General features: G+C 45.4%; 1 protein-coding gene across 1 annotated transcript in view; it reads right to left on the minus strand.

Moving 5' to 3' along the window:
• The window catches only part of GRIN2D (glutamate ionotropic receptor NMDA type subunit 2D), a 28,146-nt gene that overhangs the window by 488 nt on the left and 12,854 nt on the right, over positions 1-14,804 (minus strand). Inside the window, exons 10-13 of the mRNA XM_024768240.1 lie at positions 13,522-13,682; positions 751-938; positions 354-586; positions 5-191 (exon numbers count right to left, since the gene is read on the minus strand). Coding sequence (XP_024624008.1) covers positions 5-191; positions 354-586; positions 751-938; positions 13,522-13,682 — 769 coding nt within the window. The remainder of the gene's footprint in view (positions 1-4; positions 192-353; positions 587-750; positions 939-13,521; positions 13,683-14,804) is intronic.

The following is a 14,804-nucleotide window of genomic DNA, read 5'->3' on the forward strand; positions in this document are numbered from 1 at the left end:
GCGCCCCCCGGCGGCCCTGCACCTTTGGCGCGGCGCCAGCGGTCCACAGTGGCGCGCTCGCGGGGTATGAAGGGCGCGGGACCGGGAGCGGGCCTCGCCGCCGGGTACACCGGGCTGGGCAGCGGCTGCGGCGGCGGCGGGGGCTTGGCGGGCGGCGGAGCAGCCTCCGCGCTGCAGCAGCTGTACATGCCCTGCGGGGGGTCGCGGCATAAGCCCGGTCAGCGCGGGATGCTGCGGACCGCCTACCTTCCCTCCGTCCCCTGCAGCACCTCGATTCAGCTCCCTTCCATTTCTAGGCGTCCCAGCCTGTTTCCTCCCATCTCTTTCCCTCCGCCTCCCTCTCTCCCCCATACCCTGGAGAAGGCCAGCAGGAAATCCATGCGATGGGTGGGCCCCAGGCAATGCCGCAGGCGCCAGTACACCAGGTGCTCCCAGGCGAAGACCAGCAGGGAGAGGCCCATGGCCACCAGGAGCATGTAGAAGACGCCCGCCATGTTGTCGATGTCCAGCTTGCTGCTCATCACCTCGATTTTGTCATTGTGGCAGATCCCAGAGAGCCACAGCCGCTCCAGCATCTCGATCTCATCTGGGGACAGGAAGGTGGGAGGTCACCTTCCGTGGGCGCCCTCTGAGGACCCTCCTCTCTGATATAGGAGTCTAGGTCCTCATCCCCTCCTTCCCCAGTACCCAGGGGTCTTTGCCTCCCCTCCCTTCCCCATCCCCTGTGGGCATCTCTGCGTGAAGCCGCACCATCCCCCAGGAACTGCAGCAGTGCCAGGTCGATGGGCCGCTTCCAGCGGGAACCCTTGTGCAGGGCGATGCCGTAGCCTGTGGTGGCAAAGACCTTGCCCGAGCCGATGGTGACGAGCTTGCAGCCCTCATCTTTGCGGGCCATGTAGTTGAGCACAGCCGCGTCGTAGATGAAGGCATCCAGCTTCCTGCCGGCAGGGGCATGAAGGGCAGGGTCAGTTCCACGCAGATGCCCGAATGGGCAACCCAGAATCCCTCTACCTCCTAACCTCCAACTGCTCCAGATTCTAACTAGTGGTGAACTGCACCTTTTTGTGCCTCTGTTTACGCATCTGTCAAATGGGGACAGCGGCAATACCTCCCTTCCAACGTTGTTGCCCGGATAGCCCTCGGAGCAAAGGAAGGGCCAGAGAAGTGTTAGCTGTGACTGTTAATGAAATAACTACTGGTTCAGTCCTTACTGGAACCTTCCAGAGAAGGTCCCATATACTCCTCCATTTTAAAGAGGAGGACTGAAGCTCAGAAAGAATCATACAAATAATGATAGTGTTAACGATGACTTCTGTTGTTCCAGGCACTGTTCCATCTACTGCAATAACTCCATTCTCTCAACACTCCGATGAGGTAGAAACTATTATCTCCATTATTCAGAGTGGGGAAGCGCAGGCTCAGACATGCATCTTAATTTGCTTGGGTTCTCTCTCTAGGCCCTAATTTCTACAGTTTGGTGGGAAGATAAGCACGGATACAGAATTAGTAGTTCTCACTGGTGCATACGTTGTGGCACTCGCCACAGGTCACTTCCTTCCCAACTGTCGCCACTTTACATTTATCTCTGTGAGGACTTGATTAATCTCAGCCTCTCCTACCGGAATGCAAGCCCCTCTAGGGCACGATCCAACACTGTCACGTTCTAGGCTGTGACCCAGCAGTTCCTGACACATACAAGGTGGTCGTAAATATTTGTGGAGTAAATGAATGAATGGATAAAGGAATCCACACTTCTGTGGATTCCACACTGTGTGACTATCCTATGACATAAGATAAATACTCATGATCTGACCTGTGAAGATGTCCAGGGCGTATTAATGAAAAAAAAACAAAAAAACCCCACTAGTCCTGGAATCCTAGCTAGAATATAGTTCCATAGTTATTTTGTGGGGTGAAGTTTTGGTCATCTTAATTGTAGACACCAGACTAGTTCTTAGAGGGAGGTATCTGTCCTTTCTAGTCCAACATTGTCCCAAAGAACATTCTGGGGTGATGGAAATGTTCCATCTGCACAGCCCAACATGGCAGCCACCAGCCACCCATGGCTCTGGAGCACATGAAATGTGATCAGTACGACAAAGGGATGTAACTTTAAATTGTATTTAATTTTAATTAATTAAATTAGTATTGGGCTTCCCTGGTGGCACAGTGGTTGAGAGTCTGCCTGCCGATGCTGGGGACACGGGTTCGTGCCCCGGTCTGGGAAGATCCCACATACCGCGGAGCGGCTGAGCCTGCGCGTCCGGAGCCTGTGCTCCGCAACAGTGAGAGGCCCGCGTACCGCGAAAAAAAAAAAAAAAAATTAGTATTATTATTTTTGCCACACCAAGGCATGTGGGATCTTAGTTCTCCGACCAGAAATTGAACCCGTGCCCCCTGCATTGGAAGCACGGAGTCTCAACCACTGGACCTCCAGGGAAGTCCCTAATTTAAATTTAAATAGTCGGACAGCTCAGGTCTGGGGAAAACAAGAGACATCAAGGCATGTGGCTGGATGCTTGGTGAGGAGAAGGCGAAGGGTCATACTGATGTGAATACATCACCTGGAGTCTTGAATTGTTTGCCTATCTGTTGATGTAAATACCTCTGTGTCCCCAAACTTTCAGTGAAGCCCCGTCCACACACTCACATGAGTGCATATAAATGCCTTGTGTGCATGGTTGGTTGCATAGAAATTAAGGAAAAGGACAGACTTAGTCCTTGCACCCCAAAGGGGGAGACAGAGAGAGGATTCCCCAGAATCCAGCTGAAGCAACAACTTGGGGTGGGGCAAGGAATTCAAAGCTCTGGAACGTGGGGAGGGCATTCGCCACCCCGTAGTTGGAGAATGGGGTTTGAATTCATCTTATACAGATCCTAACAGGCAGGGAGAGCCCAGCTGACATCCGGAAACATACACGGTACATAGGCGAGAAAAATACCGCACTACCTGCGGGCACTGCTGCCTTGTAGGCAAACTGTAATTTCTCTCGAGGTGTCTCTTTGTTTAGGAAAATGCCCTTGGGGGCGAAAGGTGAATTGTTTAAGGTGTTTAAGTGGGAAGAACTCGGAGTTTCCTGAGTCAGGCCAAAGAGGAGAGATGGAGGCGCTGGGGACTAGATGGAAGGAGGGTCTTCAGGGGTCCTGGGAGGGGGACATGTACAAGGGAGAGGTGTGGGAGGAAAGAATGGAGTAGTATTTTAGAGTCAACAAGACTTCCAGTGGTGGGAACGTGAGCAGGGCTTTCAGGAAGAGGGGAGCTGAGAATCTGCTTTGAATTTAATCGTTTGCTCAGTTATTCTGAGATATAATGCCTGCCTCTTTCCCCACCTCCTTATGCCCTACAAATTCCCACCCTGTTGCCAGAGGGATCTTGACATTTGAGTCAGCTCCCGTCCCTCCTTGACTCCCGTCCGTCCTCAGTTCACTGCACTTCGCGGTCTCCCCACTTCACTCCCCACCAGGCTCTTTGTCAGCAAACACCCCCACACCCCTCCCTACCCCTCTGCCTTGTCTCCCATGCACGCCTCCCTCGCTAAGTCTGCTCCAGCCACCCTGGGCTTTGTGCAGTTCCTGGATTGCTCCAGTCTGCTTCTGCCTCAGGGCCTTTGCACTGGCCATTCTCTCTGCTGGAATAATATCCTTCTCCCAGAGAGCTGCCTGGCTGGCCCCCTCACCTCCTTCAAGTGTTTGCTCCAAAGGCACCTTCCCTGGTACACTGTTTAATACTGCAACCTGTAGCCTCCTTCCTGGGTCTCCCAAACTCTCTCACCCTGCCGTATTTTTGTCCATAGCACTAACTAAATGTCTTTAGTTATTAGCTTTATCATTCATCTCCCTACCGCCCCCCCCACTGGAATTTAAGTTCCATGAAGGAGCAGACGTTGTTTGCCAGGCTCACTGCTGTGTCCACAGGGTCTAGAACAGCACCTGGCATACAACACGTGCTTAATAAAGAGGGGTTGAATGAATGAATTCAGGCTGGTTTGAGACCAGCATTCTGTGTGCCAATCACCGGTGCTGAGAGGTAAGATTTTATTAATAGGGAAAAATGCCAAGAGGCTTTCCTCCACGGAAAATGCAAGCGAACAGTGTGTACTTTCAGTGAGGGATGTATAAAGCTGTGTGTGTATATATGGTTGAATTGATCTGAAAAATAATGCTTCCTTTAGGGAAAGGGGACTTGATGTTTCCTTTTCGGCCCTCGTAAGTGAGTGAGAAATTGAACCTCTCTCATGGAATGGGCTTCCAGAACTGGCTGGGAGAAGCTGTGTTTCTTTATTTCTTTTTAAGAGATGCATTTCCTTTCTCTTCCTGTGAGGTTGCTTGCCCTCAGCGGTAGGGTAAGCCCACATTTGGAATGTGAGCTAGCCAAAGCCATGAGGCTGCCAATCCCTGGTACCTCTCTGTAAGGATGGAATTTTCTAGTGTTGTCCAAGGTGGTAGCCGCTAGCCACAGGTGGCTATTTGAATTCCAATTTTAATTGAAATTTAAAATTCAGTTCTGTAGTTACGAACCTCATCTCCAGTGATCGAGAGCTGTTGGCTACCATATTGGACTGCTCAGATCTCAAACATTTCCATCAGCGCAGAAGGGGCTGTAGGAGAGCGCTACTCTAGACACACATGTGTCTGTCTTCCAGACTAGAATGGAAGCGCTAGGAGAACAGAGACTTTGATTTGTTCACTGCTATACCCTCAGTGCCTAACCCAGTGTCTGGTGCAAGAAGACCTTAATAAACATTTATTGGATGCATGAATGAATGAATGAATGAGTGCCTTTTAACTTGCATATGGTTAGGGGTATCTTGCCAGGGAGATCATGATTCATTATTTGTTTTCTTCTTTGGTCCTCTCTATTTTAAAAACACATATATAGTATGTCTACATATACAAATATATACATCTATATGTATGTATATATATATATATATATATATATATATATGACTAACCCAGGAAAAGAGACCAAAAAATACTGACATTGGGGATTCCCCAACAAAAATGGTCCAGACAGCTCACCCTACAGTGAAGTTCACAGTCAACAACCCTGCTTATGTGCTCACAGGCCCACCACTTCCAGAATTTTGGATGCCCACTCCCAAATATGAACTGACTATTAAGGATTACTAGACATCAGATAAAGCCTCTAACAAGAAAGACAGAAACAAGGAATGGCCCAGGTTCAATTCCTGGTTGGGGAACTAAGATCCTGCAAGCCGTGTGGCATGGCCAAAAAAAAAAGAAAGATAGAAACAAAACAAATAGGAGGGAGGGGGGACTTGGAGGAAACATGCAGACATGCAGAGAGTAGATGTAAGAAAGAAAAAAAGAAAAACCCAACAACTATCATTAATATCATCAGAGAAACAGGACAAGATACTGCATCTCTGAACCATGAATAGGATATTATAAAGTAGGAGACTACAGAATAACGCTATAAAATTTACAAAATACCATAAAAATTCAGAGATCAAAAAAGAGTTCTTAGAAATTAAAAATATACTAGCAAAAGTGAAAAAGCTTAATACAAGAGTGGGAGATAATATTAAGAATATCTCCCAGGGAGGGGCTTCCCTGGTGGCACAGTGGTTGGGAGTCTGCCTGCCGACGCAGGGGACACGGGTTCGTGCCCCGGTCCGGGAAGATCCCACATGCCGCGGAGCGGCTGGGCCCGTGAGCCATGGCCGCTGAGCCTGCGCGTCCGGAGCCTGTGCTCCGCGGCGGGAGAGGCCACAACAGTGAGAGGCCCGCGTACAGCAAAAAATAAAAAAGAATATCTCCCAGGGAGTACGGCAGAAAGAGTTAGAAAAATAAGAGAGAGAATGAAAGAAATGGATAGTCCAAGAAGCCCAATATCAAGTTAATAAGAGTTCTAGAAAGTAAAAACAGAAATGGAAGGAAGAGGCAAACTGTAATTGAAAGAATTCAAGAAAATTTCCCTGAATGACCTCAGGATATGACTGAAAGGTCCAGTGATGAAAATAGATGAAGACACATTGCTGAGAATTGTCAGCACACTGAGGACAGGGAAAAGAAAAACAGGTCACATACAGGGCTTAGGAATCCAAACGACTGGATTTTTCAACAATAACACTGGAAATTAGAAGACAGTGGAGTGATGCCTTCAAAATTCTGGAGGAAAGTGATCTCCAGCCCAGAATTTTATACCAAGCCAGATGGCCCATCGAGAGTAAAGATGTTTTCATGTATGCGATGTCTCCAAAAGGTATCTCCCATGTGCCTTTTGTCAGGAAGCTCAAAAGAACAAGGGAGCAAAACACAGGAAGAGTAAGAAATGGGATACAACAGGATCTGAACCAGGAGGGAGGTGATGGGCTCAAGATGGCAGCTATGTTCCAGACTGGAGCAGGTCAGAAGGCCACGTGAGAAACTTCTTTAATAAGATGCAATTAATGGAGTACCTGATGCATCTGAACACATGAAGAAGAGATTCATATAGTTAGTGGAGAATTCGGATTTGAATTAGTTAAGCACAAGGAAAACTCAGCCACTAGGCAATTGAAAAAAAAAAGACAATATCAGTGCCAGGAAAAACAGAATTGTGTAGGAGAGGAAAGGAATCATGGTTTACTATGTGTGGCATCTATGGGAGCATTTACACAGTCAACAAGTAAACAATGAATATTCATCTAACCAGAATCACAGTGTGGGAGCTTGAAATAACTTAAATAACAGTATGAGTATGTGTCTTCCATAGTGAGAAGTGAATGCAAGATGCCTAAGATTGAAAAATCAAGAGGTAGCCATAGAGACATGGTATTTTGAGACAGGGAGGTAAGTAGCAAAATAATATAATAAATGAGGTGAAAGCAGACTCATCTAAGGTGGGAGAAATGGAGGGTAAAGAGATGGGGGACCATTGGTGGTTTTCATTTTCTAAAAAAATCTTGTATTTGATTTTTCAAACTATGTGGATGTATAACTCTGATAAAAATTGGATGAAAAATTAGAAAAAAATGTAAAAAGGAATACCAGGGAGAAAAAAAATTCAGCAGAAGCAGGAAATCAGGGCAAGAGGTGACAGTGAGAAACACGGGTATCCTTTGTGAACCTACAAAGCTTCTGGATGAGGGGCACAAGGAGGGTGATTCTGGGTTTCTCGCTGGGCGAGTGAGGTTATGTAGTACAGTGGTTGAGAGGTTGGACTGAGAATTAGATTGCCAGGGTTCAAATCCCAGCTCTGCCCCTCACCAGCTATAGGGTCTTGCTCTGCGTTTGTCTTCTCATCTATAAAATAGGAATAATAATATTCACCTATAAAGAGTTGTGGGTTGAATTGTGTTCCCCAGCATTTATACACTGAAGTCCTATCCCAGTGCCTCTGAATGTGCTCTTAGTCAGAGAAAAGGTCTTTACAGTGGTGATCAAGTTAAAATGAGGTCATTAAAGTGGACCCTGATCCAGTATGAATGGTGTTCTTATAAAAAGGGAGAATTTAGATACAGAGACATGCACAAAGGGAAGATGATCTGAAAAGACACAGGAAGAAGATGGCCATCTATAAAGCCAAGGAGAGAGGCCTGGGATAGATCCTTCCTTCACAGCCCTCAGAGGGAACCAAGGAGGACTTCTAGCCTCCAGAACCGTGAGACAATAAATTTTTGTTATGGTAGGCCTAGCAAACCAATAATGAACTTAAACTGAGAACAGAACTTGATGTATAATAAACACTATGGTAAATTAAAAAGGTATGGGAATGATACCCAGCCTTGGCAAGCATGTGGAACAAATGGAACTTGCCTGCACTGCGATGAGAGTGTAAACTGGTACAACCACTTTGGAAAATGTCTGGCAGTATCTTTTGAAGCTAAGCAGACACCTCCCTATGACCTAGCAGGTCCACCCGTGGGAATTTACCCGAGAAATATGAATGTATACGTCCTTCAAACACTTGTACGAGAATCTTCATAGTAGAATATTCACAATGGCCAAACACCGGAAACAACCCAAATGTTCACCAATCAGGAGAGTGGAAGATTTCTGATATATTCCTCTATTGGTATACTCAGTGGAATACTGCAGTGAACAAACTTGATAGTCCCGCTGGATGAAGCAAACTAGACACAAAAACGATCATATACACTGTTATATATACACTGTTTGATTCTGTTTATGTAATATTCAATGAACCAGGCAAAACTAATTTACAGTGATAATCTATGGTGACTAGAAGGGCAGAGGGGAACTAGAAATTTTCCATACCTTAACTTGGGTATGGCCACATGAATGTATAGCTGATCAATGACCTCACACTTAAGATCTGTATATGGTGGGATGTAAATTGGTGCAGCCACTATAGAGGACAGTATGGAGTTTCCTTGAAAAGCTAAAAATATGAAAAAAGAGCTACCATATGATCCAGCAATCCCACTCCTGTGCACATATCCGGAAAAGACAAAAATTAGAATTTGAGAAGACACATGCATTCCAGTGTTCGCAACAGCACTATTTACAATAGCCAAGACATGGAAGCAACCTAAACGCTCATCGACCGATGAATGGATAAAGAAGCTGTGGTATGTATGTGTGTACACACACACACACACACCCACACACACACACAATGGAACATTATTCAGCTATAAAAAAGAATGAAATGATGCCATTTGCAGCAACTTGGGTGGACCTAGAGATTATCATACTAAGTGAAGTAAGTCAGACAGAGAAAGGTAAATATCATATACTTATATGTGGAAACTAAAAAAATACAGGGGACTTCCCTGACGGTCCAGTAGTTAAGACTTCGCCATCCAATGCAGGGGGTGCGGGTTCAATCCCTGGTTGGGAAGCTAAGATCCCACATGCCTTGAGGCCAAAAAACCAAAACACAAAACAAGCAATATTGTAACAAACTCAATAAAGACTTTAAAAATGGTCCACATCAAAAATACTTTAAAAAAAATACAAATGAACTTATTTACAAAATAGAAATAGACTCACAGACATAGAAAATAAACTTATGGTTACCAAAGGGGAAAGCGGGGGAGGGATAAATTAGGAGTTTGGGATTAGCAGATACCCACTACTATATATAAAAGAGATCGACAAGGGCCTACTGTATAGCACAGGAATTATATTCATATCTTGTAATAACCTATAATGGAAAAGAATCTGAAAAAATCATATATATATATATATATATATATATATGTATCACTTTGCCGTACCCCGGAAACTAACACATTATAAGTCAACTATACTAGTATATATACATATTTATATACATACGTAATACATAGAGAGACCACATCAAATTTCCCTTGGAGGAAATGGTGGCCACGTTTTTTTAAAAAAATTAAAAAAAAAATAAATCGATTATACTCCAATAAAAAAAGAAAAAGATCTGTGTATGTTACAGCTCAATTTTAAAAAAAGATGCAATATAAAAAGACACGGGATGAAGCCTGAAGCTATTCTTATTAAGGGCTAGGATTGTGGCTGACATTTGGATGAAAAGAATACAGTTATCCCTCCTTTTAACTCAGGGGTGGGATAGATTTGGATTCATTTTTTTGAGATGGGGCTGGTCTCCCTTGCTGGTCACACTCTCACTGCTCTCCAAAATTCAGGAACCAAGTAGATGTGGGACATGAGGGTCCTACCCTTACCCAGGTCTTGGAATTCTTACTCTCCAAATGTAAGGATGAGATAGACTGGGAATGTGAGGGTTCCCTGTAGAAGTTAAAAAAAAAAAAAAAGAGGAAGGCAATTCCCCTGCCTCCCGAGGAAGGCGTTTGATACTTGTGAAGTAGGGGGGGTGGGGATGAGTCAGCTGGCTGGCTGGGGAGGATACTCTGGGGGTGAGTAAGGAAGTGAAAATTCCCAGGGGGGTGGGGAGGTGGCCAGAGTCCTTTTATGTTTCATGTTCATAACCTTCACTATGAAACTTTTGGCATTTAGATGATGTAGACCCGGGCCGCCCAATTTGGTATCTACACACGTCCCTGTGGCTGGTTTAAGCGCTTGAAAGGTGGCAAGTTTGAACTGAGATGTGTGGTGACTATAAAATGCACACTGGATTTCAAAAGGTGTGTGTGTTGGTGGGGGTGGGGGGGTGGATTATGTAAAAGGTCGCAACCATTTTTATACTGATTATGTGTTGCAATAATATTTTGAATATACTAGGCTAAGTAAAATACATCATTAAAACAAATTTCACCTGTTTCTTTTTTTTTTTTTTTTTTTTTTTGCGGTACACAGGCCTCTCACCGCTGTGGCTTCGCCCGTTGCGGAGCACAGGCTCCGGACGCGCAGGCTCAGCGGCCATGGCTCACGGGCCCAGCCACTCCGCGGCACGTGGGATCTTCCCGTACCGGGGCACGAACCCGTGTCCCCTGCATCGGCAGGCGGACTCTCAACCACTGCGCCACCAGGGAAGCCCTCACCTGTTTCTTTTTGTGTCTTTTTACGTGGCTACTAACAATTCAGAATTACACAGTAGCTTGCATTTCCTTTCTGCCGGACAGTGCAGGCAAACTGACGCCCTTCATGTTTCCAATCTTCAATCCAGCACATATAGGCTTGAGGTCTGGGCTTCTGTGGGGATTAAGGGAGAGATGGGCTCCAATTTTAGTTAATAGGCTCCAGAGCTGGAAGACATGGGCCTGTGAGATGGTCCAGAAAGTGAATTCAATCTGGCAAAGGGGAGCTTGAAGCCAGGGTGACCCTGAGAAGCCCAGGAATTTGTACAGTTTTTAGGAAAGGGGTTACGGGGCTAAAGGTATCTAGATGCTAAGGGGTGGGAAACTCCAGATGACATCTGGGGGTCGGGGCAAGTACAGGAAGGGATTAAGAAGTGGAAGAAGGATGAGGAAAGAAGAAGAGGAGGAAAAGAAGAAAAAAGAAAAAGAGAGGAAAGGAAGGAAACAACAAAAGAGGTAAAAAGACAGAGTTCTAGAACTCCATGTGACAGCCACTAGCCAGACTGGACCAAGTGTGAATTGAGATGAACTGTGATTGTAACATTTGAAGTACCCACCCTGCCCCCTGCCAAAACAGTGAAACATCTCATTCATTTTTTTTTTTTTTTTTTTATAACCACTGGACTGCCAGGGAATTCCCCATCATTAATTTTGATATTATATATTGAAATGATAATATATTGGAGCTATTGGGTTAAATACAATGTACCATTCGAATTAATATCACCTGTTTTTTTTAGTGTGGCTCCTTGGATACATTTACATTACATATGTGGACCTACTGTATAGCCCAGGGAACTATATTCAATATCATAACCTATAATGGAAAAGAATCTGAAAAAGTATATATATTTCAGTTATGTGTATACAACTGAATCGCTTTGCTGTACGTCTGAAACATTGCAAATCAACTATACTTCAATTAAAAAAAAGTGTTTCATGGGATTGCCCTGGTGGTCCAGTGATTGGGACTCCGCACTTCCACTCTGAGGGCGCACTGGTTCGGTCCCCAGTTGGGGAACTAGGATCCCGTATGCCGCAACAAAAACCCATTCTGTATATGTGCCTGTTTTTAAAAATAAATACAATTTTAAAATGTTTCATAAATGAAAAAAATAAAATCACTCATCCACCCCCCAAAAAAAGAAAAATATTACATATGTGGCTCCCCAGCTCTGCTCTAGAAAAAAGGTGGAGGAAATGCCTGGAAATATGAATAAGGAGGGGGAGAGGAGAGATCTTCACTTTTTACCTTATTATTTTTAACAAGTGTGTTAGGTAAATAAAACCTTTGAAGAGAAGGGGGAAAGAGATTTGGGAAGGGGAAACCTCGTTCATGAAGGTTGGGAACGTGAAGGCAAGGGGTGCCAGGCAGAGAAAGGGGGTGTCCTCAGACAGGGGAGCCCTGGGAAGGGGGCTGAGGGGGTCCATCGGGCTTCACAGCTGAAGGAAAGACAGGAGGAAGGGTGTTCTGGAAACAAGCTTGAGGCTTTGTTCCCCACAGGTTCCCGGGCATCTTTGAGGACCTGCGTGGAGCAGGGAACCACGTGACAAGTCCCAACAGTCTAATTCAAATTAGACTCAGTTCCAATTCTAATCAATCTCTAATTGATTAGAGATTAGATTAGATTAAATCTAATCAATCTCTCAGTCCCAATTCTAATCAAGACTGAGGGGTAAAAAAGATCCAGTTACAACTGGCACCTGCAGGGGTCAGCAGAGAGTGGGCCTGGGGGAAAGGTGTCAGGAGGGCAATACAGCTTCTGACTAACTGGTCCCTCTGATGTCCCCCTCCATTCATTCTCCACATGGAGGCCAGAGGGGGCATTTACAAACAGAAATCTGATCACATCGCTCCCCTACTTAATGTCCCCCTTTCCCATGGCTTCTCACTGCCCTTCAAATAAAACCCAGCACTGACCTTGGCCTCAGGGGTCACACCCTGTGTTCTACTCTCATCTACCCTCCAAACTGAGCTCTAACTGAGCTCACCACCCTTCAGCCATGATAGCTTCTTGCTATTCCTCTAAGAAGCCAAGACCGCTCGGGGCTCAGACCCTTTGCCTGCAAGGCTAGGCAAGTCCACCTAGCTAAGGAGGAGTCCCTTACTTCCTTCTGGGCTCTGTTCCAGTTACCTCCCCCAGAGGCCTGCCCTCAACACCCTGGTGAATACACCCCAGCTCAGTCACACTCTAGCTCACAATCACTTTCTGAAATGATCATGCTGATTTTTCTGTTTGCATGTTTCTTGTTAATTTCCTACCTCTAGGTCTTAAGCTTGCTGTGGGCAGGAATTGTGATCTGTTTGTTCATTGCCTGGCATGGAGCTGAGGCTAAGAAAATAAATGCATGCTGAATGACTAAATCAATGAGGGACAGGGAGAGGGAGTCATTGTGCTTAGCTTTGTTGTAACCTTGGACTGCACTTTGGGGCCAGAACTGAACTTTTCCCCATGATTTGGGAAACTGATGTTAAAAAAAATATATATATATATATCTCTACAAGTATTGATTCCAGTGAGTTCAGATCTAATGATGATGATGATGGTAGTAATAATAATAATAACAGCAAATACCTACAGTGTGCCAGGCACTGTTCTAAGTGTTTTGCATGGATTAACTAATAATAACTATAATAATATATATTATTTAATAATAATGACTATAATAATATATTAACTAATAATAATAACTGTAACAATTCTTATAAAAAACTTATGAGGTGGGTTCTCTTGTCATCCCCATTTTACAAAGGAGGAAACTGAGGCTCAGAGAGGTTGAGTAACTTGCCCAAGGTCACACAGCCAAGAAGGGACAAAGCCAGGATCTGAACCCTGGTAGTCTGGCTCCATAATTCATAACCACTGGCTCTCTGAAAATATACTAAGGCTCCTACTCCCAGAAGGAGGAGTTCATTCCCACCCTCAATGACCTCTGCCCTCCAAGCTGGCCCACCCCGGGCTGACCTCTGAGGCTGATGAACAACCCCTGACCCCTTGCCATCTCCAAGCCTCCTCAGGGGCCCCAGCAGCCCCACTCCCTACCCCCCACCTCCCGGCCCCCGGTCTGCGCTGACCCTGCCTTGAGCTGAGTGAGCGCTTCCTCTACGCGGGGCTGGTTGTAGCGCACCATGTAACTGTGCATGTCGGGGTAGTTGCTGCGGATGTTCTTCTCTGTGGACCCGTTGGGCACTGTCCCAAACTTCAGGGGCGGGTACTGCTCCTGGGGCCGCTGGAACTGGGGCAGAATGGGGAGTCATTAGGGCACCCCCCCAGGGGGCATTTGGGTCAAGATGTCCTCAACCAGCTGCTCCATTCTGGGGGACACTGGCAGACACCCCAGTCCAGAAGTGTTTCTTACACTTGCTCGCCATGACCCATGGAAACACTACTCTTCACCCATCACATACACCCGCAGTTATCTGTACGTATGTGTGCAGATATGTAGACATACACATGCGCGCACACAGTCAGGAGTAATATTGAAATATTTAATCCCCAGTATGGGCTGATCATGGTCCAATCAGAAAAGACACAGGCAACAAATCTCCAGACAGGTCCCAGAGGCCCTTGATGGGCCAGGCATTAACCCTTAACTTGCTGGATCATGAGAGGTCCCTGGGGCAGGGGCTGGCATGGCACCGGCTGGGGGAAGTTGCTAACAGTTCCCAATCTGTTCAGAAATAGTTCACTATTTTAACAACAGACCCAGCCAGATAGGTGTGTGCTGGTCTAATGTCGGGTGTCTACATGACTAAAACAAAAGTTTCATACAACCATACTCACCCTGATTACCTAAAATGCAGTCAAACATATTTTTTATTCTATTCTAATCCATTCCATTAAAAAAAAATGTCTGTTGTAATCCATTGAATTGGTTCCTCAACCTTCTAATAGGTCATGACACCCAGTTAACCACGTTAGTCTCAAAATGTGCTATGCAGACCACCAGTCCATGAACGAACTGTGATCCGTGATGAGGTAAGTACAGAAACCGAGAGAGTCAAGCTATTTGACAGAATAATTTTACGTCTGTTGAACCTAATAAAGATGTGGGTTGGAATTTTGCATGTCTTGGTTTTAAATTTTATTTTACTTTTCCAGTAATTCCTTTCTATCATATTTTATAAAAGCATTGGTCTCCACTGGATTAGAAATGTCAAAAATTAGCCCTTCATCACAGTTTGAGAGAAGCACTGATCTAGAATATTCCATTTGGCACTCCTGCCCCTAGAATATTTGGGGATACTCTCTTCTCCTTGGAATATTTAAATAGTTCATTGTGAAACATAACCATTTTCCTCCGGAGTATTCCATTCTACCATTCTGGGTCTCTTTCGAGGAAGAGACCCCCCACGAT

This window comes from Neophocaena asiaeorientalis, unplaced genomic scaffold, assembly GCF_003031525.2.
Source record: "Neophocaena asiaeorientalis asiaeorientalis breed wild unplaced genomic scaffold, Neophocaena_asiaeorientalis_V1.1 scaffold629, whole genome shotgun sequence".
NCBI classification, from domain to species: domain Eukaryota; kingdom Metazoa; phylum Chordata; class Mammalia; order Artiodactyla; family Phocoenidae; genus Neophocaena; species Neophocaena asiaeorientalis.